General features: G+C 42.6%; 1 protein-coding gene across 35 annotated transcripts in view; it reads left to right on the forward strand.

Annotated features, from left to right (window-relative positions):
• Positions 1–27,953, forward strand: part of MTUS1 (microtubule associated scaffold protein 1) — a 229,787-nt gene that overhangs the window by 103,271 nt on the left and 98,563 nt on the right. For all 35 annotated transcript variants that reach the window (XM_060407020.1, XM_060407042.1, XM_060407030.1 and 32 more), the window contains one exon: positions 6,284–6,479. In XM_060407020.1, the coding sequence (XP_060263003.1) occupies positions 6,284–6,479 (196 nt within the window). The remainder of the gene's footprint in view (positions 1–6,283; positions 6,480–27,953) is intronic.

Consider the following 27,953-nt stretch of genomic DNA (forward strand, 5'->3'; position numbering starts at 1 on the left):
CACATGCAGTTCAAGATTATTTTTCATTAAGCATGTATATATCTATTTATTTTAAACTTTTAATTTTATATTTGAGTATAGCTGGTTAACAATGTTGTGATAGTTTCAGGCGGACAGCAAAGGGACTCAGCGTAGACATTAAACGTGTATGTAATGTTTGCCTAGAGCGTGAAGAAACTAGATTTCGGAGTTTTAGAAACATTTCAGAGGCTAGTCTTGCGCTCTGTGTGTTTGTCCTTGGTCCTGTTTTTGGTAGTGGGCACTGGCATGCATTTTCAGCCCACGTAGGGCTTTTCTTGGGCTTCTGTCCTGTAGGTCAAGAGTGGACGTGGGTGCCAGGTGCCAGGTGCCAGGGAAGGAAGGCAGCTGTGAGTCATCTCTGTGAAGGCCTCCCGTCTGAAGGAATGAAACATGTATGGTTTGAAGTGTTGGAAGGCCGTTGTAAGTGTTTTCAGGGCTTCTCTACTGGCTCAGATGGAAAAGAATCCGTATGCCAACGCAGGAGACCACGGGTTTGATCCCTGGGGTGGGAAGATGCCCTGGAGGAGGGCATAGCAACCCACTCCAGCATTCTCGCCTGGAGAATCCCGTGGACAGAGAAGCCTGGTGTGCTACAGTTCATGGGGTCACAAAGAATAGGACATGACTGAGCAACTAACAATTTCACATTTCAGGGTACATCAGGAATTCTTAGGTCCTGTTAGAGATAGTCTTGAGCTAGGTCAGCTTAGAGATGCTTTAGCTTTTATAATAAATCTTTTTTAAAATAATGGCACACCATAGTGATGCCTGAACTACTGAGACTGTCCATTATTTCAAAACTCAGGTGTTTATTTTTTTAATTTGATACTTTGCTAAATTAAATGATTCGCTGTGGTAATGCTAAGAAACATTCTTAGTTTGCTATTTCTAGATACATATACATGAAAACAATAGAATTATTCCTCCTTGATTTATGGGAGACTTTTTAATTGTGCATTGATCACCAACTGCCTCCCAAATCCTAGCATAAAGTTTCTTTCAATAACATTTGCTTTGACTATAAATTGGTTGTGTAATTTTGAAATGAAAAGCTTTTCTGATCCGTGCATCATGTAAGTGAGCATTTTATTTTCCACATGCAGAAGGAAATCCTGTTTTTCAGGCTGATGATGTGATAAAGAAATAAGGTGATAGAATCATCTGGTTCAAATGGATCCCAGTGTATCTTGGAGAAGAAGCACTTTTCATCTTAGAAATCGTGAAAAAAAAAAAAAAAAGAAATCTTGCAGTAGGATTTCCATATTTTTAGTACTGACACATTTCAGTTCAGTTCAGTTCAGTTCAGTCGCTCAGTCGTGTCCGACTCTTTGCGACCCCATGAATCGCAGCACGCCAGGCCTCCCTGTCCATCACCAACTCCCGGAGTTCATTCAGATTCATGCCCATTGAGTCAGTGATGCCATCCAGCCATCTCATCCTCTGTCGTCCCCTTCTCCTCCTGCCCCCAATCCCTCCCAGCATCAAAGTCTTTTCCAATGAGTCAGTTCTTCGCATGAGGTGGCCAAAGTACTGGAGTTTCAGCTTTAGCATCATTCCTTTCAAAGAAATCCCAGGGCTGATCTCCTTCAGAATGGACTGGTTGGATCTTCTTGCAGTCCAAGGGACTCTCAAGAGTCTTCTCCAACACCACAGTTCAAAAGCATCAATTCTTCGGCGCTCAGCCTTCTTCACAGTCCAACTCTCACATCCATACGTGACTACTGGAAAAACCATAGCCTTGAAGAGACAGACCTTAGTCGGTAAAATAATGTCTCTGCTTTTGAACATGCTATCTAGGTTGTTCATAACTTTTCTTCCAAGGAGTAAGCGTCTTTTAATTTCATGGCTGCAGTCACCATCTGCAGTGATTTTGGAGCCCCCCAAAATAAAGTCTGCCACTGTTTCTACTGTTTCCCCATCTATTTGCCATGAAGTGATGGGACCAGATGCCATGATCTTCATTTTCTGAATGTTGAGCTTTAAGCTAACTTTTTTACTCTCCTCTTTCACTTTCATCAAGAGGCTTTTAGTTCCTCTTCACTTTCTGCCCTAAGGGTGGTGTCATCTGCATATCTGAGGTGATTGATATTTCTCCCAGCAATCTTGATTCCAGCTTGTGTTTCTTCCAGTCCAGTGTTTCTCATGATGTACTCTGCATAGAAGTTATATAAGCAGGGTGACAATATACAGCCTTGACATACTCCTTTTCCTATTTAGAACCAGTCTGTTGTTCCATGTCCAGTTCTAACTGTTGCTTCCCAACCTGCATACAGATTTCTCAAGAGGCAGGTCAGGTGGTCTGGTATTCCCATCTCTTTCAGAATTTTCCACAGTTTATTGTAATCCACACAGTCAAAGACTTTGGCATAGTCAAGAAAGCAGAAATAGATGTTTTTCTGGAACTCTCTTGCTTTTTCCATGATCCAGCGGATGTGGGCAATTTGATCTCTGGTTCCTCTGCCTTTTCTAAAATCAGCTTGAACATCAGGAAGTTCATGGTTCATGTATTGCTGAAGCCTGGCTTGGAGAATTTTGAGCATTACTTTACTAACATGTGAGATGAGTGCAATTGTGCGGTAGTTTGAGCATTCTTTGGCATTGCCTTTCTTTGGGATTGAAATCAAAACTGACCTTTTCCTGTGGCCACTGCCGAGTTTTCCAAATTCGCTGGCATATTGAGTGCAGCACTTTCACAGCATCATCTTTCAGGATCTGAATTAGCACTGACACATTTACTTACTGGCAAATACTACAAACTCATTTTCCCCCCATGGTAATGTTTTTTGCGCAGTTCTCTCCAATATCCCTATTCACTGCTTACACATTTCTGTGTGTCACAGGGCAGGGGCTGGCCAAACCGCCACTGGCCACAGGCTTTTTACCTACTATAGAGAGCTGAATGAATGAGCCTTTTCCTCATGTTGTAGGCAGACCCCTGTGTTTCTTGGTTACTTCGGCAGTACCTGAAGATTCTGGATCTGCCCTGGGTCCATGCTGAGACAGTGCTGGAGGGATATGCGTTTTCTCTGTGCTCTGTTGGTCTTGAGCAGAATTAGTCCTTGAGTTTACCAAATCCTTAGGTTGCCTACGACTTCACAGCTGTTTGAGTGAGTGTCAGTCGCTCAATCATGTCTGACTCTGTGACCCCAAGGACTGTAGCCCACCAGGCTCCTCTGTCCATGGAATTCTCCAGGCAAGAATACTGGAGTGGGTTGTCATTCCCTTCTCCAGGAGATCTTCCCAACCCAGGGATCAGACCCTGGACTCTTACATTGCAGGCATATTCTTTACTATCTCAGCCACAAGGGAAGCTGGTCAGGGCTTATCTGAAACTTCAGAAAAGTTCTATGTCAGAAGGAACTTGATTTTAATTTGATGCATTTGAGTGTAGCTACACATTACAGAGGTTTTATATTGGTGATAGTGTGATGAAAGGAATGGGAAATTATCTAAAAGCAAGGAAACATATTTCTTCAGTGACTGCTCTGGGCAAAACCCTCTGCTCTAGGCTCTTACATATATTATGTCATTTAATTTTCCAGAATGTTCAGGTGCTTTATACATTATCATTTACTCTTTCCAGTAACAACAGGCAAGTTCTTAGCTACAGTTTAAGGATTCATAGAGGTTACTTAAAATACACACACAGCTGGTAAGTTGTAAAAGCTGAGATTCAAACTCAGGTCTCCTGACCTGAATCCTGGCCATTTCTGCTCCACACACTGGGCTTTCAGAATTTCAAGGAATGTTGGCTCTAAAAGGCAAAGAGCAAATCTGATTTGTTAAAGATTTACTTTGTAAGTTGGTTAGTAGTTTGGGTTACTTTTTAAACATTTTTCTCTGGGGGGATTACCTTAGCCAGTTTCACAATGGTTAGAGAAGATTTTTTGTCCTTTGCTTGCTTTCTTGGCCAACTGTACATTGCTTTCCAGTGTTCTCTTAGTGTATTGCCCTATTTAAGTTAGTTTTTAATTCACATAGTGGATATCATCAGCATGGGCTTTATATTGCTCTGTGGGAAATTATCTACTTCTGACTTACTAAGCAAGGGTCCTGCTGGGGAAAAGGCAGCGCAGAGGTTCACATCACCGATTTTGGAGATCGACATGGTTTTACATGGTAGCTCCATCCATTCACTGGCAAAGTGGCATCAGGCTAGTTACTTAGTCTCTGTGAGGCTCAATTTTTCTTTATGTAATGGAAGAATATAAACCATGGCTTACAGTATTGAAATTTGTTCTTGGAGTAAACCTCAGGCTCTCACTTTCTATGTGTACATTTATTGGGTGCCCACTGTGTGCCTTAGGGGGCTTCCCAAGTGGCTCAGTGGTAAAAGAATCCACCTGCCGGTGCAGGAGACATGGGTTTGATCCCTGGGTTGGGAAGATCCCTGGGAGAAGGGAACGGCAACCCACTCCAGTATTCTTGCTGGGAAAATCCCATGGACAGGGGGAGCCTGGTGGGCTACAGTCCATGGAGTCACAAAGGGTTGGACACAACTGAGCAGCCGGCACACACTGTGTGCTGCATATGGTGGTGATTGTTGGGATATAGAGATGGAAAGACCCAGCCCCTGGCCAAGCCTAGAGTCTAGTGCAGCGGGCATTAGAATCTAAAGAAAGATGGGCTGTCAGGCTCTCAGCTGGGGGTGTGTATGGCTGCTGTGCTGGTGGCGGTGATGGGGAGAGAGATCCAGGAAGGAAGGCTTCTAGGAGGGAGAGCACATGGATCACCAGCTGAAGCTTGAAGATGGAGGATGAGTTGGAAGGGTATTCTGGGTGGAAGGAATAACACGTGCCAAGATGAAGGCGTGTTGTCATGCGGGGGTTGCAGGGTAGTGAGGATGTCTGGAGCTGGGAATGCAGAACCACGGGCAGTAAGGAACCAGTGAAGAGGAGGGCAGGACCGCCACACCCCAGAGGCCTTTTTCAGAAGAGCTGACTTTATCTAGGAGACCTAGGGAAGCCTCCTGGCCCAGTTTGGACTTTTGAGAGATGCCCTGAGCAGTGGAGTGGGAGATGCTTTGGAGGCGGGGGAAACCAGAACATGGTTCCAGGCATCGCAGAAATGAGGCAGCCTGTGCTCAGGCAGACTGACAGGGGCTACATCTGTCAGCATTTGTGGCATTTAACATTAAAATTAAGACATTTCCAGAGTGTATATACATTTGAAATAAAGATAAATCCGTTGCGTGTTAATATAACATTTTAAAAACTAACCACATTTTCCAAAACAAAAATACTTAATGAAGAGACTGGCACTGTTCTACATTTTTGTAAAGTTAATGTCTGACTTAATTGAAGGTGGTTGGGTTATGCCTCTGTCTGCTGTGTTCTGTGGGTGTGGTTGGAATGGTGATACAGAAACATACAGAAGTTAAGAAAGGAGACTTCTAGAGACAGCTTTCACTGTCTAAGTCAGGTGTCTGGGCACATGGTAGTGAATATGAGAAAAGCTAGGTTTTGAGATGGATGGGTAAAATTCACCTGATTTCTAGAAACTGCTTCATGTTCTTCGGCTATGAAATGGAGTATGGTTAAAACATCCTGAACGGTTATTAGGATCATGAATTGATATGTACATTTTGAACTTACTTTTCATTTTAAAAGGGCTGTATGTTGATTAGTTAAAAAACAACAATAATATGATTATTGCCAACATTATTGGGTCAAGGCACCTGAAGTATGCTAAGTGAGGCAGATGAAGAAAGAAATTAAATATGTGGGGAACTCGGGAGAGAGTGCCGACTCAGACATGAGGGCTTGGTGGTGGTTAAAAGAGTGGACAGGGTCATCTGGGGAGAGTATATGGTGAGAAAGTTTCCAGGGCCAAGTTTAGGACGCTTGCGATGACCAGCATTTAAAGGCAGAGAAGAACAGAACCCAGAGAAGGAATAACCAGACGGATAGAAGGGAATCCAGGAAAGAGCTCTGTGGGAGAAACCAGTGAAAGATGGCATCATGGGGGCTGGAGACCATGGAGAGGAACTCTAGGGAAAGAATGGAAAGCTATAGCTTGAATTTAACTTGCGGCACCAGTCACCTTGGGCAGTTTCCCTGATGGGAACCAAGGCCAATCACGGTGAAGCAGAGAGTCAACTATCAAGAGCGGACATGTCTTCATAGTAAAAATGAAAAATATCCACTGGGCGTATCTGTTTAGACAGAAATTGTTTCTTTCCCATACCTACCACCATCAGGAAGTGGTGGTGTGGGAGTGGAAGGCGTGACCTGGACTGACGTCTTCCCTCTTTTTCCCACAGGATTCCGCTTCCAAACTTGCAAGCATCTCAGGTGGGAAACCGGCTACACCCAACTCCTCCATTCTGAGGAAAACACCTGGTCCGAAAGCCAGAGTGGGGCCTTCTGTTTCCTGTTTGAGGCGGAATAGCGACAGCAGAAATCTCACCTCCGATCGGGCCGTGTCTCCCCAGAGGATCAGGCGTGTGTCCAGTTCTGGTAAGAGTCAAATAACTCAGCTGTGCTGTAGAGCAGCTCGTGAATTATTCAGATTTACATCGGTCCCATCAGGAACCTGTCTCAGAGAGGCAGGTTTTGGTTCTAGAACGCTAGTGCATTGTGTCACGAAAGCGTTTAGTCTTTTGTGGTCCAGCATCTTGCACAGGGAAGGTAGAAAAAGAAGTCCAAGACACAGCTCTGATCCTTGAGCAACGCTGATGGCTAGTTGGGGAGAGAGATGTGTATAAACCGACATAAAAGCTCTCCAGAGGCAGGCATGTCTCCATATACAAGCAGGCCCTAGTCATACAGGAATCATTTCACTTTCAGATGTTTTACAAACAGTGAAGTGCTAAATAATACTTGTGTGATACATTCCATTCATGATGTGCCCTTATCAAAAATGAGACTAGTGTTCTTCTTGAATTTTACTGAAAAGTGTTTTATAAAATCTTCAAGGAGGAATGTCCTTGGTGGTCCAGTGGCTAAGACTCCACACTCCCAATGCAGGGGGCCGGGGTTTGATCCCTGGTCAGAGAACTGGGTCCCACATGCCACAGCTAAGACCTAACGCAGTCAAATAAACATGTTAAAATCTTCGGGGATATGAAGGTGACTACAGAGTTACATTTTTCTAATACAAGTGTTGTTTATATTGGTTTGCATATTAGAAGTAGTGAAGGCAGATTTATAAAATTTGAGAGCTTCCAGAGTAGCTCTTAAATGTCTTCCTAAGTTTGGCTGAGGTTAGCATTTCTCTGTGTTACAAAATCAGAACAGGAAGTGGGGAAGGCAGCCCCTTTCAAAGAGTCCAAGACAAAAAGCCTGCTGGCCATTCCAGTTGACTGAGAGCACTCTGCAGGGGGCACCCCTCATTTTAGCAGGTATAGCACTGAGCAAATGAAAGGCATGTCAGATAGATTTAGAAGTGAGTTCCCTTATAAAAATAGTGGCTGCTGTTGAATGGTCTAGGGGAGAAGGTGCCTCAAAGTTTCTATGTCCTCAGACGTGAGAACATTCTGCAGAAACTTAACAAAACCAGTGAAACCCCTAGGGATCTTTTTACCTGTCTACACCTTAGGATTTTAAGGTTTTATTTTCCAATCCTATTATGAAGCCGTTATGTGAGAAGCTTATATAACACGCAGACAGGTTGATTTATTTAGGTCCAGGCCCAAATAAATCAGGGCTTGTGCACCCAGATATTGAGGGTTGTGAAGAGCAAGCCCAGGAGGAAGAGGAGGAAGGGGGCTTTGCACGCATTTCCATTTCTACCCCCAGAGGAAGTCTGGGAGAACAACAGTAAGAGGCGCTCAAGACGTTGGGAGAAGCAATAAACCTTATTCGGGATGTTGCCACAGTCTGGGGAGTTGGGCAGAAGTGAGATCAAAGCTTTGGTCCTTACTGCTGCTGCCGTCCAAGGCTCACAGATTTGCAGATGGGAAGCCCCTTTCCTGCTCAGGCATCAGGGGCCCCTGTGGCCTGGCGGCCGGGAGGGCCATAGCCATTGGCAGCCGGGCCTGTTGAGAGGAGCGCTACCTTATGGCAGGGCTGTGGCCCCAGGGAGCTGCCTGAGCTAGTCATGTACCTTCCCTCAGCTTCTGTGAAGTGACAGGGTTTGAGACTGTCAGGCTTTTGCAGTCCTCGTCTTTCTAGGGACAGTGTGGAGCTCACCTAATTTTCTGAGTAGTGGCTGCTCGTAGTGTAATTCTATCACATGGTGCTCAAATCCCAGAAAACCTAAAGCGCACGCACTTCTGCAAATTAGGCCAATACCCAGAATATATTGCAAAAGATGAGATTCTTTTATATAGGTGATCCCACCAAGGATTGACATATTTTTGAAGTCCCTTTACTGTATGCTACAGAATGCCATGCCTTAAAGAGAGAAAAGTAGGTCTGCCTAGTCTTCATGAAAAGACAGGACATTTTTTGAGCTTTTATTAACCTGTGCACATAAGCTTAATAACTAAGTTATGCATGGAGAGTTTTCAATCCAAGTTAAAAACTCAATTAGGCAAAAACTGAATCTCAAACTTGGTAATCTTCCATATATAAATGCAAAAAAATGACTGTAGCCAGAAATTTTGTGGGTTTGCATTTGAGTTGAATAGTTGGAAAATTAACTTGGTGATGCTATGTTTAAAATGTGTTTATTTTTTAATAAAATTAATAGCAACTATAACTTGTTTGCACGCTGACAGTAAAATGAGAGGTGTTTGTCATAGAGAACAGGAAACTTAATCATCACAGAGTTAGAACAGAAAATCAAACAGCAAAAACAATGTGCCTTTGGATCATGGAGAGCATGTTGCCATTTGCCGTACAATGAAGTGCTTGTGTCTTCGAAAATTGAAACCAAATGGACATCCCCTGTGCTCATACAAAGTTGCTCTCCTGAAAGGTAACCAGCAGGAATGTTCCAGCCCACTTGGGGTTTTCAATAAATCCTTTCAGAGAACTAAGGAGAAAACCAGACCTGGAGCTGTGAAATAGCCATTTTCTTGAAGCTATAAAATGAGTATGAGGAAGACTTGCGATTAAATCCAATGGAACTTTTCCATTTCACTTGTCAAAACTCGGGAATTGTAATGTACAGCATGAGAACTGTAGTGAACTCTGCTATCTATTAATATATAGGAACGTTGTTAAGAGAATAAATCCTGAGAGTAAGTCTCCTAACGAGGAAAAAGGTTTTTTAATTGTATCTATATGAGATGATGGATGTTAACTAAACTTATTGTGGTAATTACAATACATGTAAGTCAGACTATTACGCTGCACACCTTAAACTTACACGGTGATGTATGTCAATCACATCTCATTAAAACTAGAAATAAAAAAGTAACTTAAATCTGGAAGTTTATATGAAACCAGATTAGTGATTAATATGCAAGTTATCTTTGCGTTTTTGGAGTATGTGTGTGTGTTAACCACTCAGATAAGATGACATAAGCAAGGAAAAATATTTCTAATAATAATCATGATGCCGGTAGTAGCAGCTCACACTTGTTAACATGCTTTCCAGGTTCCAGGCTTTGTCTTTATCGTCTCACCTATAAATTCCTTTACTCCTCACAGTAGGTCTGTGAGGCTTACCTGCATTTTACAGAAGAGGAAACCATCACACTGAGGTTGACTCATTTGTCCAGGTTGTGCAGCTAGAAAGTCACAGAGGTCACAGATTCTGACCAGTAACAGGGCTCAGAGTCCGTGCTCTTCACCTTGATGTTATCAGCTTAAAGAAACACTTTCAAGTTAACCATGAGTTTTGGAAAAATTCTTAGGCTCAGCTGAATACATTAGAAACTGTGGCACGTCTCTTGTCTTCACAATCTGTATCAATTTACTGTGAGGACAATGGTTTTATGTGGGCATTGCAGATTAATGCTGTTGAATAAAACAACTGCTTAGGAAATACCTCAAGATCGAGCGCCTTCAGAAACTACCTGCTACCCTCTTTCAGAGGTAATACCAGTTCTTGCCAGGTTTTAGATTATGAACGTGTGTGTTCCTTCATAGCCACTTGTAATTGCCCTGCCGGGGGCCAGCCTGAGGTAGGCAGGATTACAGAAATAAAGCAGAGTATGCCTCTGCCGTGGGGCACCTTTAAACTAACTACCTGGCGAGGGTGAGAGCGTGTTTCTACAGCAACCGCAGAGCAGCTCAAAGGGATCTGTAAGCGGTGTGCAGAGGGCCCTTAAGTGCTTTAGAATTTGGAGGAAAAGAAGGATGTTCAGGGACCTGTCTGATCATACCAGAGGCTGAAGCAAGGCCTCATGAAGGAAATGGTTCTCTTTCTCCAGAAGAGAACTAAAGACCAGTTCAAAAGGGTAAACCTTTGTATTCATTCATCTAATGGGGGTTCATAAAATAAATTCCTCTCAGACCAGGAGTACATCCCAAACCTGTAATGACTTGCCTACCCTTCTAGGTTTCCCTTCTTTCCCACTCAGTTGTTTTTGTAAACTGGCTTCTTGTTGATTTAGTGCTCGAGTGTTTTTCTAAATTGTTTCAGCTTACTTCTGTACCGTTTCGGCCTTTTCAAGGCAAGAGTTTGAGAGAGATAGCAATCAAAATTATGAGAAATGTAGTCACACTTGCAGAAGTACTGAAAGCCAGGGAAGATCATCTAATAACCATTCTAAAAGCGAACTTGAATATGTTGCTCATAGGGATGTTGTTTATTTGTATGTAATTAAACCACTCACTCACATTTTAAAGAATGTATCTCAAGGTTTTTCTCCATAAAAAAATAATAATAGTGTTTTTTTCTCCATAAAGAAATAATAATAGTAGTTGTTCTCCATAAAAAAAAAATAATAGTAGTAAGGTGTTTTGAGTCCTAACTGTTCTAAGCTTTTAAATGTATAATTTAGATTATAATTTCTAAATGTGTAATTTAATTTTCATAACTCAGGATGTATACATACTATGATTATTCCCATCCTGCAAATGAGGATTTTGAGATTTGGAAAGTTTAAGCAGTTTGCCCAAATTGACATGGCTAATAACTGGTGGAGACAGGAGACAGGCCTGGGAGTCCCCAGCTCCATGCCCCTGCCTGTTGGGTACTCGCAGTCATTGAATAAGCCTCTGAGGGCTTGCTTGTGCTGGGATCTCCTCTAAGCACTGGGCATGAAGAGGTGGCATGGAAGAGGCAAATTTTTGCCTTTGTGGAGCTTAAATTCTAGTCAGAAAACCAAGTAGTGGATAAAATGTTGTGTGTGTAAAATGATAACGGCTAAGGACTTCCCTGTTGGCTCAGATGGTAAAACATCTGTCTACAATGCAGGAGACCTGGGTTCAGTCCCTGGGTTGGGACAATCCCCTGGTGAAGGAAATGGCAATCCACTCCACTACTTTTGCCTGGAAAATCCCATGGACAGAGGAGCCTGGTAGGCTACAGTCCATGGGGTTGCAAAGAGTCAGACATGACTGAGCAACTTCACTTCAAGGAGGGAAACAGAGCAGGTTAGGGAGTTAGGTCTTTAAATAAGGTGGCATATTTGAGCAGACACCTGGGGGAGGAGGAGGGAAATATCTGGTTATCAGGTGGAGAGAACACAAGTGAGAAAACCAAGGCAGTGGGGGTAGGATTTGAGAACCAGGCAGCTGTCCTAGGTGTGGGTGGGTGTGTATGTCTGAGAGAGAGAGAGTGAGTGTGAGTATGAGGGACTGGGGATGAGGTCAACCAAGGAGGGCCTTGCAGACACCTCAGAGACAGTGTCTTCTCTCTTCTTCTTTATTCACATCATTGCTGTGAATTCTTGATCATTCCACACTGTTCTCACTTGGCAAGTAATTCTGGGGATGATTGCTTCACGCGGTGACTCACACACCGTGCAGTCTGTCTTATTTGTCCATTCAAGAAATGTTTGGCATGCCTGCTCTGTGCTGGGCGGTCTGCTAGATTCGGAGAATATAAACATGACTTATGTGCCCTATTAATGAACTCCCTGGTTGGAGGGTGAGATAGGAAAGGGTTACAGAAAATCATTTGAACACCACCTTTTCCTTCTTCATACCCCAGCTGAACTGTCCTGTTTTCTGTGATAACCTGCATTTATTGTGCTGGGCTATAGTTATTTTCTTCCATCTCCATGCCACCCATAAGGATAGAGTCCAGGTCTTAGTTATTTTTATCCTTTCCAGCCCTCAGCACAGTGTACCTATTGCACAACAGGTGTTCAAATGTTATCTGGCTTGACTTGCCTGGAAACTTGTATGAGGTACCGTGTGTCCATAGTAAAGGGAACACCACTAACTTAGCCAGAGGGAAGACTGGAAAAGGGTGGTGACATTGAGCTGGCTTTGGAATGTGCCTCTGGGGGGGTTTCCAGGCCTGGGAAGTTGCTGGCATTCCCAAGGGTGCAAATGTAGCCTTATGAGGGACCTGGGGTGTTTGGGGAACATAAAAGGTGGGGTCAGCCATGCTTCAAGCAGGCCGTGTATAGGGGTAAGTGATGAGTGAGCCCCAAGAAAGGTTGAGGCAGATCAGTCCTAATAGTTTAGGCACAGACTTTTAAGAGTCACCCTGGTGTTTGGGAGTAGACAGCAGAGTGAAAATAATAAAAATGTTCTTGCAGGAAGAGGGTCTGGTAAGCCCCACTGGTGGTGAATGGTCGAAGTGTCTGCCCAACTTTCTTGTCTGAATGGTCTTGGGGTGAAATAGGGCCTAGAGCAGTGAGAAGAGGCTGTCAGAAAGAAAATGATGGGAGACTTCCCTGGTGGTCCGGGGGTTGAGATTCCATGCTTCCATTGCAGGGCTGCAGGTTCGATCCCTGGCTGGGATCTAAGATCCTGCGTGCTTTGTTATACGGCCAGAAAAAAAGAGAGAGAAAATAATGGGTTAGTTTGGAGGCATGTTGAACTTGAAGAGGCTAAAGACTGAGAAAGCACCTTGAAGGGCTGTGTGTTGTGTGTGTGAGGGTTAAGACATTAAAACTGTAAGGAAGGTGAAGAAGCTGTAGGGAAAGAGCTGGTACAGAGATGAAGGATGGGATGAGTGACAGCCGAGCAGGGGAGCACCCATGTGTACAGGGCACAGGCAGGCTTGTCTCTGAAACAGAGACGGAGATGCAGGGTGTGCAGATCCAGATAGAAGGTTGAGGGGTTAAGAGTGAAGATTCAGAGCCCCAGCTGTGGAGAATGTGCAGCTTCGTCTTTCAGATTTTCTGGCTCATTTTTGTGAGGTTAGGTGATTTCTTTCAGGGGAGCTTGTGCAGATTTTATTGATTGGTTTGTTTTTGTTGGCTTAGAAAGGGTAGCAGATTAAAGAGAGTGTTCCGTTCTGAGTCTCTGTGACCTCAGTGTTGAAAATATAGCTCTGCTTGTGGGCCTTGGTTTTCAATGAGCCAGGAGGCTCCCTACTGTGGCCTCGGCTCTTCTTAGGAATTCTCTTGTGAGTAACGGTAAGATCACTCATGACCAGAGCAGTACATTTGCTGATGAACACGTGAAGACCCTTGTTCATCTTTGTGGTACCTGGAAGGCCACGCAACATTTCTAAGCCTTTGACTTACTACATCCTTAGTTATGGGGCATGTGTTCCCAGGCCCATGACGCAGGAAGTTATTTTGGTTTAAGCTCCACCCGAAACAGCAGGCATCTTGTGAACTTACTTGCAGGAACAGGTACTGACAGTATCACCATAAACACTATGCTCCTGTGTAATTGGAGTCATCATGAGAACCTTGTTTGTGGGATGTTCTTTTTTCTCTGTCAAACTACTGCCCTCTTAAGACTTGCTGTTTTTGTTGTGACTCACTTTATCCTTTGAGTTTACTCTTAGCTGAGTCAGTCGTGTCCAGTTCTTTGTGACTCCATAGACTGCAGTACGCCAGGCTTCCCTGTCCATCACCAACTCCTGGAGTTTGCTCAAACTCATGTCCATAGAATTGGTGATGTCATCCAACCATCTGATCCTATGTCATCCCCTTCTCCTCCTGCCTTCAGTCTTTCCCAGCATCCCAGGGTCTTTTCAAATGAGTCAGTTCTTCCCATCAGGTGGCCAAAGTATTGAAGCTTTAGCATCAGCATCAGTCCTTCTGATGAATATCCAGGACTGATTTCATTTAAGATGGACTGGTTGGATCTCCTTGCAGTCCAAGGGACTCTCAAGAGTCTTCTCCAACACCACAGTTCAAAAGCATCAATTCTTTGGCACTCAGCTTTCTTCACAGTCCAACTCTCACATCCATACATGACCACTGGAAAAACCATAGCTTTGACTAGACAGTCCTTTGTAAGCAAAGTAATGTCCCTACTTTTTAATATGCTAAGTTTGTCGTAGCTTTTCTTCCAAGGAGCAAGTGTCTTTTAATTTCATGGCTGCAGTCCTCATCTGCAGTGATTTTGGAGCCCCCCAAAATAAAGTCTGTCCCTGTTTCCATTGATTCCCCATCTATTTGCCATTAAGTGATGGGACCAGATGCCATAATCTTATTTTTTTTGAATGTTGAGTTTTAAGCCAACTCTTTCACTCTCCTTTTTCACTTTCATCAAGAGGTTTTTTAGTTTTCCTTCGCTTTTTGCCATAAGGGTGGTGTCTTCTGCATATATGAGGTTACTGATATTTCTTCTGGCAATCTTGATTCCAGCTTGTGCTTCATCCAGTTTGGCATTTCACATGATATACTCTGCATATAAGTTAATAATCGGGGTGACAATATACAACCTTGACATACTCCTTTCCCCATGTGGAACCAGTCTGTTGTTCCATGTCCAGTTCTAACTGTTGCTTCCTGACCTGCACACAGACTTCTCAGGAGGCAGATCAGGTGGTCTGATATTCCCATCTGTTTAAGAATTTTCTACAGTTTGTTGTGATTCACATAGTCAAAGACTTTGGCGTAGTCAATAAAGCAAAAGTAGATGTTTTTCTGGAACTCTTCTTGCTTTCTCAATGATCCAGTGGGTGTTGGCAATTTGATCTCTGGTTCCGCTGCCTTTTCTAAATCCAGCTTGAACTTCTGGAATTTCTCAGTTCAGGTACTGTTGGAGCCTAGCTTGGAGAATTTTGAGCATTACTTTGCTAGCATGTGAGATTAATGCAATTGTGCAGTGGTTCGCACATTCTTTGGCGTTTCCTTTCTTTGGGATTGGAATGAAAACTGACCTTTTCCAGTCCTGTGGCCACTGCTGAGTTTCCCAAATTTGCTGCCATAGTGAGTGCAGCACTTACACATTATCATCTTTCAGGATTTGAAATAGCTCAACCCGAATTCCATCACCTCTACTAGCTTTGTTCATAGTGATGCTTCCTAAGGCCCACTTGACCTCGCTCTCCAGGATGTCTGGCTGTAGGTGAGTGATCACACATTGTGGTTATCTGGGTCATGAAGATCTTTTTTGTATAGTTCTTCTGTGTATTCTTGCCACCTCTTCTTAATATCTTCTGCTTCTGTTAGGTCCATACCGTTTCTGTCCTTTATTGTGCTCATCTTTGCATGAAATGTACCCTTGGTACATATCTCTAATTTTCTTGAAGAGCTCTCTAGTCTTTCCTATTCTGTTGTTTTCCTCTGTTTTTTGGCATCGATCACTGAGGAAGGCTTTCTTATCTCTCCTTGCTAGTCTTTGGAACTCTGCATTCAGATGGGTATGTCTTTCCTCATCTTCTTTGCCTTTCACTTCTCCTCTTTTCTCATCTATTTGTAAGCCCTCCTCAGACAACCATTTTGTCTTTTTGCATTTCTTTTTCTTGGGGATGGTTTTGATCACAGCCTCCTGTACAACGTCATGAACCTCCATTCATAGTTCTTCAGGCACTCTGTCTATCAGATCTAATCCCTTGAATCTATTTGTCACTTCTACTGTATAATCGTGAAGGATTTGATTTAGGTCATACCTGAATGGTATACCCTTGAACTTAAGGAAATAGTTGTGGTTATACAGAGGACAGTTTCTTTTACTCTACTAGTATAATATTGTCTTAGCTAATTCAAGAATGTGGAATATAAAGTCATATTTTGCAATATATAAATGTAGAATGCTTCTGAAATTCTGGATCTTTGTAGGCAGTTTGTGGTTTAGATGGTAAAGAATCTGCCTGCAATACAGGAGACCCAGGTTAAATCTCTGGGTTGGGAAGAGCCCCTGGAGAAGGAAATGGCTCCCCACTCCCATATGCTTGCCTGGAGAATTCCATGGACAGAGGAGCCTAGCAGGCTGCAGTCCATGGGGTCACAAAGAGTCAGGCAGGCTGAATGACTCACACTTGCACTTCACTTGTTCCCTTGGCAGAGAGTTTGGAAGTGTGCACTGTGCAACTCTTACTCCAGAGCTTGAGGAATCATGGAATGGGTGAGACATGATTCTTGGCCCATTCTTAGAAGGGGGCAATGGCAATTCATCCCTCGTCACATCTATCCTTACAGTACTATTAAAAAAAAAAAAAAAAGAGAGCGAGAGCTCTAGGGATTTAGGAGGGTATAACTTTACAAATATCAAAGTTTGTTGAATTTCTTTCTTGCAGTAATAATATAGACAATTCTCTAATATAATGGAGGTGTACTTTTACATACATAAGTCTTGGGTTAGTGTTGATGCTCTCTACTTTTTAATTTCTGCCCCTGAAATCCCAGAATTAAAAATAAGAAGGATGCATATGAATTCAAGTGTTTTTTAGTACTTGGCTGGTACACTAGGAAGTATCAATAAATGGGAAGCTAGGGTTCAGAGTATAGAATGTAAAGGTCGTGGGCATTCAGTACAGAATGTGTGGACCAATTGAGGAGGGCAGGTAAGTAATTAGAGTAAAGTGCATTGGTGTTTAGTGAAAGTCGCTCAGTCTGACTTTTTTCGATCCCATGGACTATAGAGTTCATGGAATTCTCCAAGCCAGAATACTGGAGTGGGTAGTCTTTCCCTTCTTCCCCTTCTCCAGGGAATCTTCCCAACCCAGGGATTGAACCCAGGTCTCCCACATTGCAGGAGGATTCTTTACCAGCTGAGCCACAGGTGAAGCCCAAGAATACTGGAGTGGGTAGCCTATCCCTTCTCCAGGGGATCTTCTCGATCCAGGAATTGAACCCAGGGCTCCTGCATTGCAGGAGGATTCTTTACCAACTGAGCTATCAGGGAAGCAATGGTGTTTAAGCAGTCAGCAAAGATAAGGGGTTTGGACAGAGCCCATGTCTGTCAAGGTCAAGAAAGGAACATGGCAGGCGTTGTCCCAAGCAAGGTAAACCTTACTCTGCCCCATTGTATCATGAATTTAACCCGTTATTAATGCTTTGACTATCACATCAGGTTTCTAATGCTCTCTTCCCAGCAGGCTATTTAAAAGAGCAAGTGGTGGAGTGGGGAACATCTTAATCTAATCAATGCCAGTCTTTACTTCATAATTTATAGCTATTCACTACTTTTTCTTTTTGCATATTCTCATGCCTATATGCTTACATATTTCTGATGGGGAAAAACAATTTCTGAAAAAGTAAAAGTATTGGTTACTCGCTCATGTTCAACTCTTTGTAACCCTGTGAACTGTAGTCCGTGACTCTCCTCTGTCCATGGAATTCTCCAGGCAAGAATGCTGGAGTGGGTTGCCATTCCCTTCTCCAGGGGATCTTCCTGACACAGGAATTGAACCCGGTATCTTGCATGGTAGGCAGACTCTTTAATGTCTGAACCACCAAGGAAAGTGGGTAGTAAACCCCAAACCTAACAGTCAGTAGGCACTTACTTGATTGAAATTCTTTTTCATTTTAAAAGGTATGGTGCCTATTTTGATAGACTTTTGAAGTTTTTGTACATTCTTTTTAAGACACGACTTAAAATGACTCTGTTGTAGCCTAAATGTGTTGTAATTTGTTTCTTCAGACTTCTTTGAACATCACATTGTTTCCAGTGTTTTTCAGTAGGTTAAACAACTCTGCACTGAAGGCCTTTGTATATTAGTACTTAAGCTGATCAGATAAATTACTTAGATACATTCCTTTAAGTGGAATCAGAGGGTGTGGGCATTTGTAAGACTTTTGATACACGTTGCAAGTTGCCCTTTAGGAACAACATGCAAGTCTGTGCTCCTGCTCTGTGTGTGTAAGCGTTTATCCCAGCACCCTAGCCAATATATGTTTTAAAATTTTCTTTAATTAAAGTATAGTTGCTATACAATATTATATAAGTTACAGGTGTGTAATGATTCATAATTCTTAAAGGTTATACTCCATTTTAGTTATTATAAAAAATATTGGCTATATTCCCCTCATTGACAATCTTGCCAGATATTCGCTCTTTAGGAAAGTAAAATATCTTATTTTAATTGGCATATGCTTGGTGCTCAAATATTTGTCAGATGAATGTAGATACAAGGGGCAACATGCTCAGAAATTGAAGTGAATACAAGGTCACAATGTGCCCTCTGTGAAGTTACATTCTGGTAGGAGAGGCAGGGCCTTCATAAGTAAAATATAAAGGATGTTTGACAACCTCCAGTACTAAAGAGAGAAGAAATACTAACGTGGAATAGGGGGAATGTGAAATGTTGGGGTTTCTGGGGGTGGGAGAGAGAGAGGGACAGAGAGCGTGGGTGGGGGGATGGAGCCGTGGCTTTTGTGTGGCGGCCTGGGGACCCAGTACGTGAACGTCTGGAAGAAAACTGTACCAGTGAGAGGAAGAAGCAAGTGGAAAGGCCCTGAGGCGGTGTCCAACTGACAGCTCCAGGGGTAGCAAGGAACGAGATAAGGAAACTAGGAGAGAGGAGATGAGCTAGGAGATGAGGTTTGACAGGCAGCAGAGAGCCAGATCACAAACAGTCTTGAAAATCATAAGGACTTTGGCTTTTAACCTAAGTGACTTGGATTTTTTTTTGTAATTGGAGTATAGCTGATTAACGACGTTGTGATAGTTTCGGGTGGACAGCAAGGAGACTGAGCCATACATACACATGTATCCATTCTCCCCCAAACTCTCCTCCTATCCAGGCTGCCACATTACACAGAGCAGAGTCCCTTGTGCTGTACAGTAGGTCCTTGTTGTTTATCCATTTTAAATACCAGTCTCAAAGTCCCTACCTAACGGTTTTGCCCATCCTTCCGAAGTGACTTTAATTTTAACAGAATCACTGTGGCAGATGTGGAGAGAATGCACGGAATGGGGTGAGGGCTGCATCAGAAAGCTCAGTGAGGTTTCGCTGTAATCATGGCAGGAGACTGGCTTACACAGGGCTACTTGGATAGGGTTTTAGAGGGATCCGGATTCTAGGTATATGTGTTGAAAATAAAGCCAATGGGGTTTACTGGTGGAATGAGGGGCAAAAGCGAAAGAGAGGAGTCAGAGATGGCTCTAGTATTCCGGTATGAGCAGTGGCAGGATGCTGAGATGGGGAAGCAGGAAGGAGACGCAGATGCTGGGAGGTGGGTATCGGGATCTCAGTTGTACAAACATCATGTTGAGATGAATATTAGATACGTAAGTGAAGCTGCAGCATGGAAAGGCGGGCCAATGTCTAGAGTGTGAAGGAGGAGTCAAGGGAGATTAGTTTGAGATTCATCAACAGGTAGATGGTGTTTAAAGCCACTGAACTGGATCAGAGCACAAGAACAGGTCAAGGGTCCTTTAGGGAACTCCGTGGAGTATGTACGAAGTGCCTCTGGGGTCCTCCTGGCTTTGGAGGGCTGGAGAGAGGAGGAGGAGTCACAATAACGAGCAGGAAGGGACAGCAGAAAGGCAGGAGGAAGGAACATGTGGTGCTTAAGACAAAAATTGTTTCAGACCAGCAGCATTGTGTGCTTATTTAACAGGAAGCCAGACGCAGGCAGTTCCTGGGTGGGTGACTGAGTACTGTCACCTCTGCTGTCCTCCGCACGTTGCTTTTGTCAGGGACTTTTCAGTTAAAGTATGGTCGCTAAGGGTTCCAAGGTCCTGCTGCTGCTGGGCAGAGGCTGGGAGCGGTGGGCTGAGCGGAGGCTGGCCTTTCTCCTGACATGCCTGCCTGCTTTCATCAGGAAGGAAAAGTCCTACTGAGCACCTTGCCCCCTGGCACTCTTACATTTAAGTCTTACTGGCACACACCGGATCACATGGTTATCCATAACTTGAAGAATGGTTAGGAACGCAAGTATTTGGCTTATTTGAAGCTTTCTATAAGATGAGCAGTGGAAATGGAGATTAGGAGTGCCATTTGGGAAGACAGATGTTAGACGAGATAAGGTTAAATAGAAAAAAAAACCAAGAGTTCTATTTTAATTTATTCTTGTTTAGATCTTTTGCTATCTTGTACTGTTTGGGGGCATATGATGCTTTGTTACTGACTTGATATTATCTGTCGTCCCTTGGCTTGTGTTTCACCGTATGACTTTATTTTGCATACAATTTAGAAATTTTTCCGCTTTTTATAGTCACATACATCTTGTAATTTTTCGTGTTTTTATGATTCACAACTGAAAGAAGATCTATAATTATTATGGTTAATTTTATGGTTTTAGTTTCCTTTTTAATCCAATTTTATAAATATTTGTGGTGTATGATGAGAACTAGTAGCTGATATTTATATGCCACTTACTATGTGCTAAAATATAAACTCATCTAAATGTCCCGAGCACCTGTGAAATGAGTCCACTATAATCACCCACATTCTTTTATGTATGAGGACACGGCATAAAGGGGGCTGCCCTCAGGGCATGTGTGGCGGAGCTGGGTTTAAACCTAGGCAGGGAAAGATTGAGGGCAAAAGGAGAAGGGAGCGGCAGAAGATGAGATGTTTACGTAGCCTCACCGACTCGATGGACATGAATTGGAGCAGACTGCAGGAGATAATGGGGGACAAAGGAGCCTGGCATGCCACAGTCCATGGGCTCGCAAAGTTGAACACAACTTAACTATTGAATGACAAGTCTGACTCCAGATTGTCGACTTTTAACTACTACACCATGCTGCTTCTCACATTTTAATTGTTTTTTGATTCACATATGTTAATACCACAAATGGGTGTCTTCACTGATTTGAAGTATCTCCACTATCTTATTCTAAATTTTTGTATTTCTGAGATTGACACACCTGTTTGTTAATCTGTCGGTATGTTTTTGCCATTGCTAGACTGTTTTACTATTTTACACTGTAATGAACTAGTAACAAATTCCTTCTAAGTTCTTAAACTTTAAAAAAATTGTGGTGAAACAAATACTATGGACAATTTACTGTTTTAGCAACTTCAGGGTACAGCTTGGGTATGACGTCCATTGCCATTGTTGTACAGTCCCCACCACCGTCCCACCTCCAGAGCTTTTCCTCTTCTGCATCTGAAACTCTGCCCAATAAACATGAACTCCCCAGCCTCCCCTTCCCTCAGCCCCTGGCAACCCCCATTCTGTTCTCTGTCTGTGAATTGGACTGCTCCAGGCCCCTCACGTGAGACGAGTCGTTTGTCCTTTTGGAACTAGCTTATTTCGCTTAAGTAAGGTCTCTGGGTCCATCATGTTGTAGCCCGTGTCATAATTTCCTCCCTGTTTAAAGGCTGAATAAATATGTCATGGTAATCATATGCGTGCCAGGTGTGCTTCACCCGGGCATCCCCTGATGGACACTTGGATTGCTTCCGCCTTTTGGCCATTGTGAATAGCGTTACCATGAACCTGGTGTACTGGTCTCTATTGAAGGTCCTGCTTTCAGTTCTTTTGGATGACTACCCAGAAGCTGAATTGCTGAATCATAAAACAGTTCTGTTTTTAATTTTTTTGAGAAACCCAACAGCCCATTTTCAAAGCGGCTATACCATTTTACTGTCCTGGCACCAGTGCAGAGTTCTAATTTCCTCACCTTCTTACTGACAATTATTTTCTGTCTTGTTTTTATAATAGCCATACGAATAGATGTGAAGTGGTATCTTATTGTAGTTTTGATTTGGATTTCCCTAATGACTAAGGGTGGTGAGCAATTTCTCATGTGCTTCTTGGCCACTATGTCTTCTTCTGAGCAAGTTCTATCCAAGTTCTTTGCCCATTGTTAAATCAGTTCTGTTGTTGTTGCTGTTGAATTACAATCCTCATTTTTATGTTCTAAAAAATTCTGACTATTCTTCCTATTCTAGTTTAAATTGCTCTTTTAAAAATTCTTCCAATTTCCTCTTTGAAAATAATCACGTATGATTAATCTAGGAACAAGAGTCAATACATTAATTCAGAGAAGAATGAACGTGTATGTCCCACTTATTCAGATCTTTTATGCGGCTCACTTTTGTAATTTTTCATCACACTAACACTGTTTGACATGTTTCTCCATAGAAATAGTGTGTGTGTACATGTCTGTGTGTGTAATGGCTTTTTGTTGCTAACGCAAAGGATCTTTTCCTTTTTGCGCCTGGTACATCAGAAAGCTGTTGATTGCTGTACAGTATTTCGTAAGCAGCTTATCAGATCTATTTAAATAATTTTTAGACAATACTCTACCTCAAAGCAAAATCTTAAATATATGCATGTCAATGAGAGAATTTGGTCATTCTGGGTTGAGAGTGAGTCTGTGGCCACAGTTTGACACATGTATGATTTTCCCCTATAACTGATAGTTAATTCTTTATTCCTTTGGGTAGCCATATTTTAGTTTCATGATAATAATTCCTAGTAATAGAGAATTACTCCAAAGCTCATTTCCTCATTATAGTAGTATTTAAAGAGCCCAAGTTACAATTACAGCTGTAAATATATTCTTTTCTTTTCTTTTGTTTGTATTTTAACTATCTATGTTATATATTTGGTGTTTTCTCTTCCTGGCTCTAGTAGTTAATGGCCCTTGCATTCCTTAATAATAATTATACTTCCTATAGTAATTTATACTTTAAATTGCACATATTAATATGTGGTGCATATATCCAGACTGACCTCAGTGATCTTTTCACTGTCTAGTTAAAATCCCCATTGCCTGTAGCCCTGGCAAGCGCACTAGCTTCCTAAGTGTTCCCCTGATTTTAAACTCTTCCCTTCCATCAGCTCTTCACAGGGCTGCCCCAGGATCAAGTTCCGATGTAAGAGCTCAAAAAGCTGCAGAGCCCCGCTCCCCCACTTCACGCTCCACCCCCCATAATTAAGGTCTAAAGTTCTTAGCCTGGCATTAATGCCATCTTAAACTTTAAGCTACTTAATGCCAACTGTAAACTGCCCACCACTCCAACCTTGTTGTTTTTCTTCCCCATGACACGTGTATTCCTGCTTAGTGAAGCAAATCACAGAACCAAACATTTTCATACAGTGAGATGGAATGTATTCTCCAGAAGTTAATCATTTTTCCTGAGAATGTTTGGTAGTGATTTGTATAGAAAGATGTTTCCAGCACCCTCTCCATCTGCAGTTACCTTACCTTGTGTAAGCACTAAATACTTGTGTAACACAACCCCTCATGTGAATCCATTGTCTAAATTTTTGTTAAGATTATCTGTGTCTTCTAATATAGGGAATATAGTAGCCAAGTTTTTTTTGTCAGCTAATTTGGTCAACATCTTCAAACCCCGTAAATTGCACCAAATGTAAAGAACAGCAAGTCATTTTTTCAGTGTGGAACAGTCTTGTGAAAAATACATTAGAGCTGAGTTCATTCTTATCTATCATTGAGAGTTCAGAGGTGAGAACTTGCTTCAACTGGTAGATGGTTCTGTGGCTTTGGAAACTGCTCTCATTTCTTTGAAGGTGTTTTGTGAGATGTGTGGGACCCAGATTCTTTCCCAGGCTCTTCCTTAAAGAATGGAGGAGGAGAACATGGAGCTGAGAGAGGACACTCCATTCTGTGAAGTCTCTGGGAGCTCCTATTGGAGGATGCATCATTTAATATGAGTGTTAGAACAAAAGAGTACCATTCAGGAGTTCATTCTTTGTCTTTAATTTCCAGTCCAAAGGAAACATACCATTATGGTTTTGTGAAGATTTTTCCAGTGGTAAAGTGGCTTTTCATCTTGACCACATAAAAGTGTCAGTTATGGCATTGACTTTTTTGTACTAAAATTTAAAGAATTAAAGAGTACCTAATGCTTATAGATGTACAGGAAAAAAAAAAGATTATTAGAATCTACTTACTTCAATTATTGGTCCAGTTTATCCATTTTTAGTTGCTAATCTGTTTTGTCTTGAGTACCTCTTTCTGTTTAAAGGTTTGAGCCCACCGACTTTAATAATATTCTTTAATTTATATTATAAAAATAGACTTATGGTAAGAAAAAATTCACATGGAGTGACATGTAAGTATATAAAGTATGAAGGGAAAATTCCCCGTTTCTGTTACTTTCCTTCTCTTTTCCTCTATGTCCCTACCCCATAAGAGGCCCATAAAATTTTTCTATAACCTTCTGGAATTTTTCAACATTTAGATAAGTACAAACTTAAGGAAACTGGGTAATATTAACACAGTGCTATTTTCCACTTAATAAATATCTTATAGATTTTCAGTTTTATAAGGTGTTTCTTAATGATTTTTTGTTGTTGAAAGGCAGTATAATTAATCAGATTTTCCAAGGTGGTTTTCCAAGTAAATTGCTTATTTGATGAAGGTATGTTTCAAAACCAGTAGAATCTGTGTTACTGTCTAAGGCAAAGTGAAGGTGTTATTCTTTCCAGGTTTTCTTGGACAAAAGATGATTATCGTTACAGAATCAGAACAAATCTGTTGTCTCTAAGTAGGCTGATGCTAATAGCATGAGCTTAAAATAAACCACTAAGGTCCATGTGATATCTCTGCAGGAAGGTCTTAAACCTTTATGGTTCACAGCCGAGATAGGTCACATGGAGCGACATAAACTGGTAGCAGTCATCTTTCAGAACTGGAGGAGCAGTCCTGTCTTGGTTTCTCTGTTGAGGAATTTGGTGCTTGGGATCCTCAGAGATGCTCAGCCCGACATTGCCATGTCTTCCCTGTAATATTACTTACGATGTGTATGTTTTACTGCTTCTTTATCCAAGTCCAGTGACAGGTCCTGTCAGTCAGCTGTAAGTTAAACGTTAGGACCGTGGGTGACGCAGTGAGGTGCCTTTGCTGGTCCTGCTGCTTTTAGCATTCTTGCAGGCTCGCCTTCGAGCAAGGGGAGGGGCTCTGGCTGGCCTCAGGTACAGGAGAGGCAGCAGCGGGCAGGTGCTGGACTGACCTGCGTTCGGCCCCTTGCTGGTTATATGTGTGGGACCCCAGGAAGCCGTTTAGCCACGTAAGTAGGTTGCTAATGTATAAACTGGAGGTGGCAATAGTAAGGCACTGTCAGGATGCGTCTTAGTTTCCGTGGGGTAATCCTTTGGTGAAGTGGGCATCGTCCTATGTCCTCAGTGCCCTCTGGTCTGGGGTGATGGTGGAACGGGGAAGACTTAGGCTGAAACCATAAATTGCCATTAGATGGAAAGGGTGGGGTTGGATGACAGAGAGACTTGTGAAAATGGGAGGGGCCAGTTCTCCGGAATGAGAATCAGGCTTTTGGGGGTAAGCTTGCTTCTGTGCCAGGCTGTGTGTTGGAATCAGAGGGTACAGGTGTGTAGTAATTCTGAGACACATGGAGAAGTGTCTATAAACCTTTGATGCTTTCAGAAACAGTGCTGTGAGACAACCTGTTCTAAAAAAAAAAAGGTTAATTTTCTAGACATGCTGACCCTTGACTGCATTGCGATGGTGGCCTAGAAATTTTTATCTGTCACTTACCCAGTCTTGTTCATTGTTTCCAATAATAACGGCTGATTAGAATGAATTTGCTGAAGGAGCAGCAATTTGGTAAATTTATATTGTAAAATCTGTTTATCCCTCCTGAGCGCAAGTAAAATCAGTGGCCAAATATACATTAAACAGTCAAATGGCTACTTGAATATCCGTTATCTGCTAATTATTATAAGGAATGTAAGAAAAGTTGATAGAGTGAAGAGTCTATTAACGAATGACAGCTAAGCTGATAAAAATTGATTATGTGCTGAATGCTTCAGTGTAGATGGTGAGAGAAGAGATTATTAAAATTTGTCCTTCACTCTTGGCCTTTAAAATTTTTTTATTTTTTTTTTTAATTTTTGGCCACATGCGGTTTGTGGGATCTTAGTTCCCTGTAACAGGGATTGAACCCAGGCCCTTGGGCAATGAGAGGATGGAGTCCTAACCACTGATCTGCCAGGGAATTCCCCCCTAAAATTTTTTTTAAACTAGCTCCATTACTGTTATCATTAAAATTCTATGTGAATTTTATGGCTTCATTGAGATATAATTTGTAAGATATTTGATTTATGTACATATACATTGTGAAAGGATTGCTACCATCTAGTTAAACCTCATTCCCTCATGTATTTACCGTGTGTGTATGAACATGTACGTTCTACTCTTATAGCAATTTCGCTACAGTGATAGCACTATATATCAACTCTAGTCACCATGTCTGATGTTATCCTTGGGCCTTATGCATCTGAGAGCCAACAGTCTGTGTCCTTTCCCAACTATTTCCTCCCACCATACTCTTGGCCTCAAAAGAAAAATTAATTCATTTAGCAAGCATTAAGACTCACTCCATGCTAGATGCTTAGCTATGTCCTCTGCTGCTGCTGCTGCTAAGTCGCTTCAGTCGTGTCCGACTCTGTGTGACCCCATAGACGGCAGCCCACCAGGCTCCTCCGTCCCTGGGATTCTCCAGGCAAGAACACTGGAGTGGGTTGCCATTTCCTTCTCCAATGCATGAAGGTGAAAAGTGAAAGGGAAGTCGCTGAGTCGTGTCCAGCTCCTAGCGACCCCATGGACTGCAGCCTTCCTGGCTCCTCTGTCCATGGGATTTGCCAGGCAAGAGTACTGGAGTGGGGTGCCATTGCCTTCTCCAAGCTATGTCCTCAGTGGAATTGAATTCAGTTCTCTTCCTGGTCTCAGGGGCCGTAGAGACTAGTCTGAGAGGCACATTGAAACAGATGTTGTAACAGAAGTGTGGATCTGAGTAGGAAGGTGTGGTCCTTTGCCCTCAGATGGGAGTGTCCAGGAAGGAAGTTCAATTCAGTCCCTCAGGCGTGGCCGACTCTTTGAGACCCCATGGACTGGCCCCGCCCATTTTCACAAGTCTCTCTGTCGTCCAACCCCACCCTTTCCATCTAATGGCAGTTTACGGTCCCAGCCTGTCTTTCCTGTTCCACCATCACTGCGGACCAGCAGGCACTGAGGACACAGGACGATGCCTACTTCACCAAAGCACACCTACTTTCCTGTCCATCACCAACTCCGGAACCTTGTTCCAACTCATGTCCATCGAGTCGGTGATGCCATCTGACCATCTCATCCTCTCTTGTCCCCTTCTCCTCCCACCTTCAGTCTTTCCCAGCATCAGGGTCTTTTCCTATGAGTCAGCTCTTTGCATCAGTTGGCCAAAGTATTGGAGCTTCAGCGTCAGCATCGGTCCTTCCAATGAATATTCAGGACCGATTTCCTTTAGGATTGACTGGTTGGATCTCCTTGTAGTCCAAGGGACTCTCAAGAGTCTTCTCCAGCACCACAATTCAAAGGCATAAATTCTTTGGTGCTCACCTTTCTTTATGTTCCATACCTCATATCCATACATGACTACTGGAAAAACCATAGCTTTGACTAGGCAGACCTTTGTTGGTAAAGTAATGTCTCTGCTTTTTAATATGTTGTCTAGGTTGGTCATAGCTTTTCTTCCAAGGAGCAAGTGTCTTTTAATTTCATGGCTGCAGTCACCATCTGCAGTGATTTTGCAGCCCAAGAAAATAAAGTCTGTCCCTGTTTCCATTATTTCCCTATCTATTCGCCATGAAGTGATGGGACCGGATGCCATGATCTTTGTTTTTTGAATGTTGAGTTTTAAGCCAACTTCTTCACTCTCCTCTTTCACTTTCATTAAGAGGCTCTTTAGTTCCTCTTCACTTTCTGCCATAAGGGTAGTATCATCTGCATATCTGAGGTTATTGATATTTCTCCAGGCAATCTTTATTCCAGCTTGTGCTTCATCCAGCCCAGCATTTCACATGATATACTCTGCATATAAGTTAAATGAGCATGGTGACAATATACAGCCTTGACGTACTCCTTTCCCAA

This window comes from Ovis aries, chromosome 26 (assembly GCF_016772045.2).
Source record: "Ovis aries strain OAR_USU_Benz2616 breed Rambouillet chromosome 26, ARS-UI_Ramb_v3.0, whole genome shotgun sequence".
Lineage (NCBI taxonomy): Eukaryota > Metazoa > Chordata > Mammalia > Artiodactyla > Bovidae > Ovis > Ovis aries.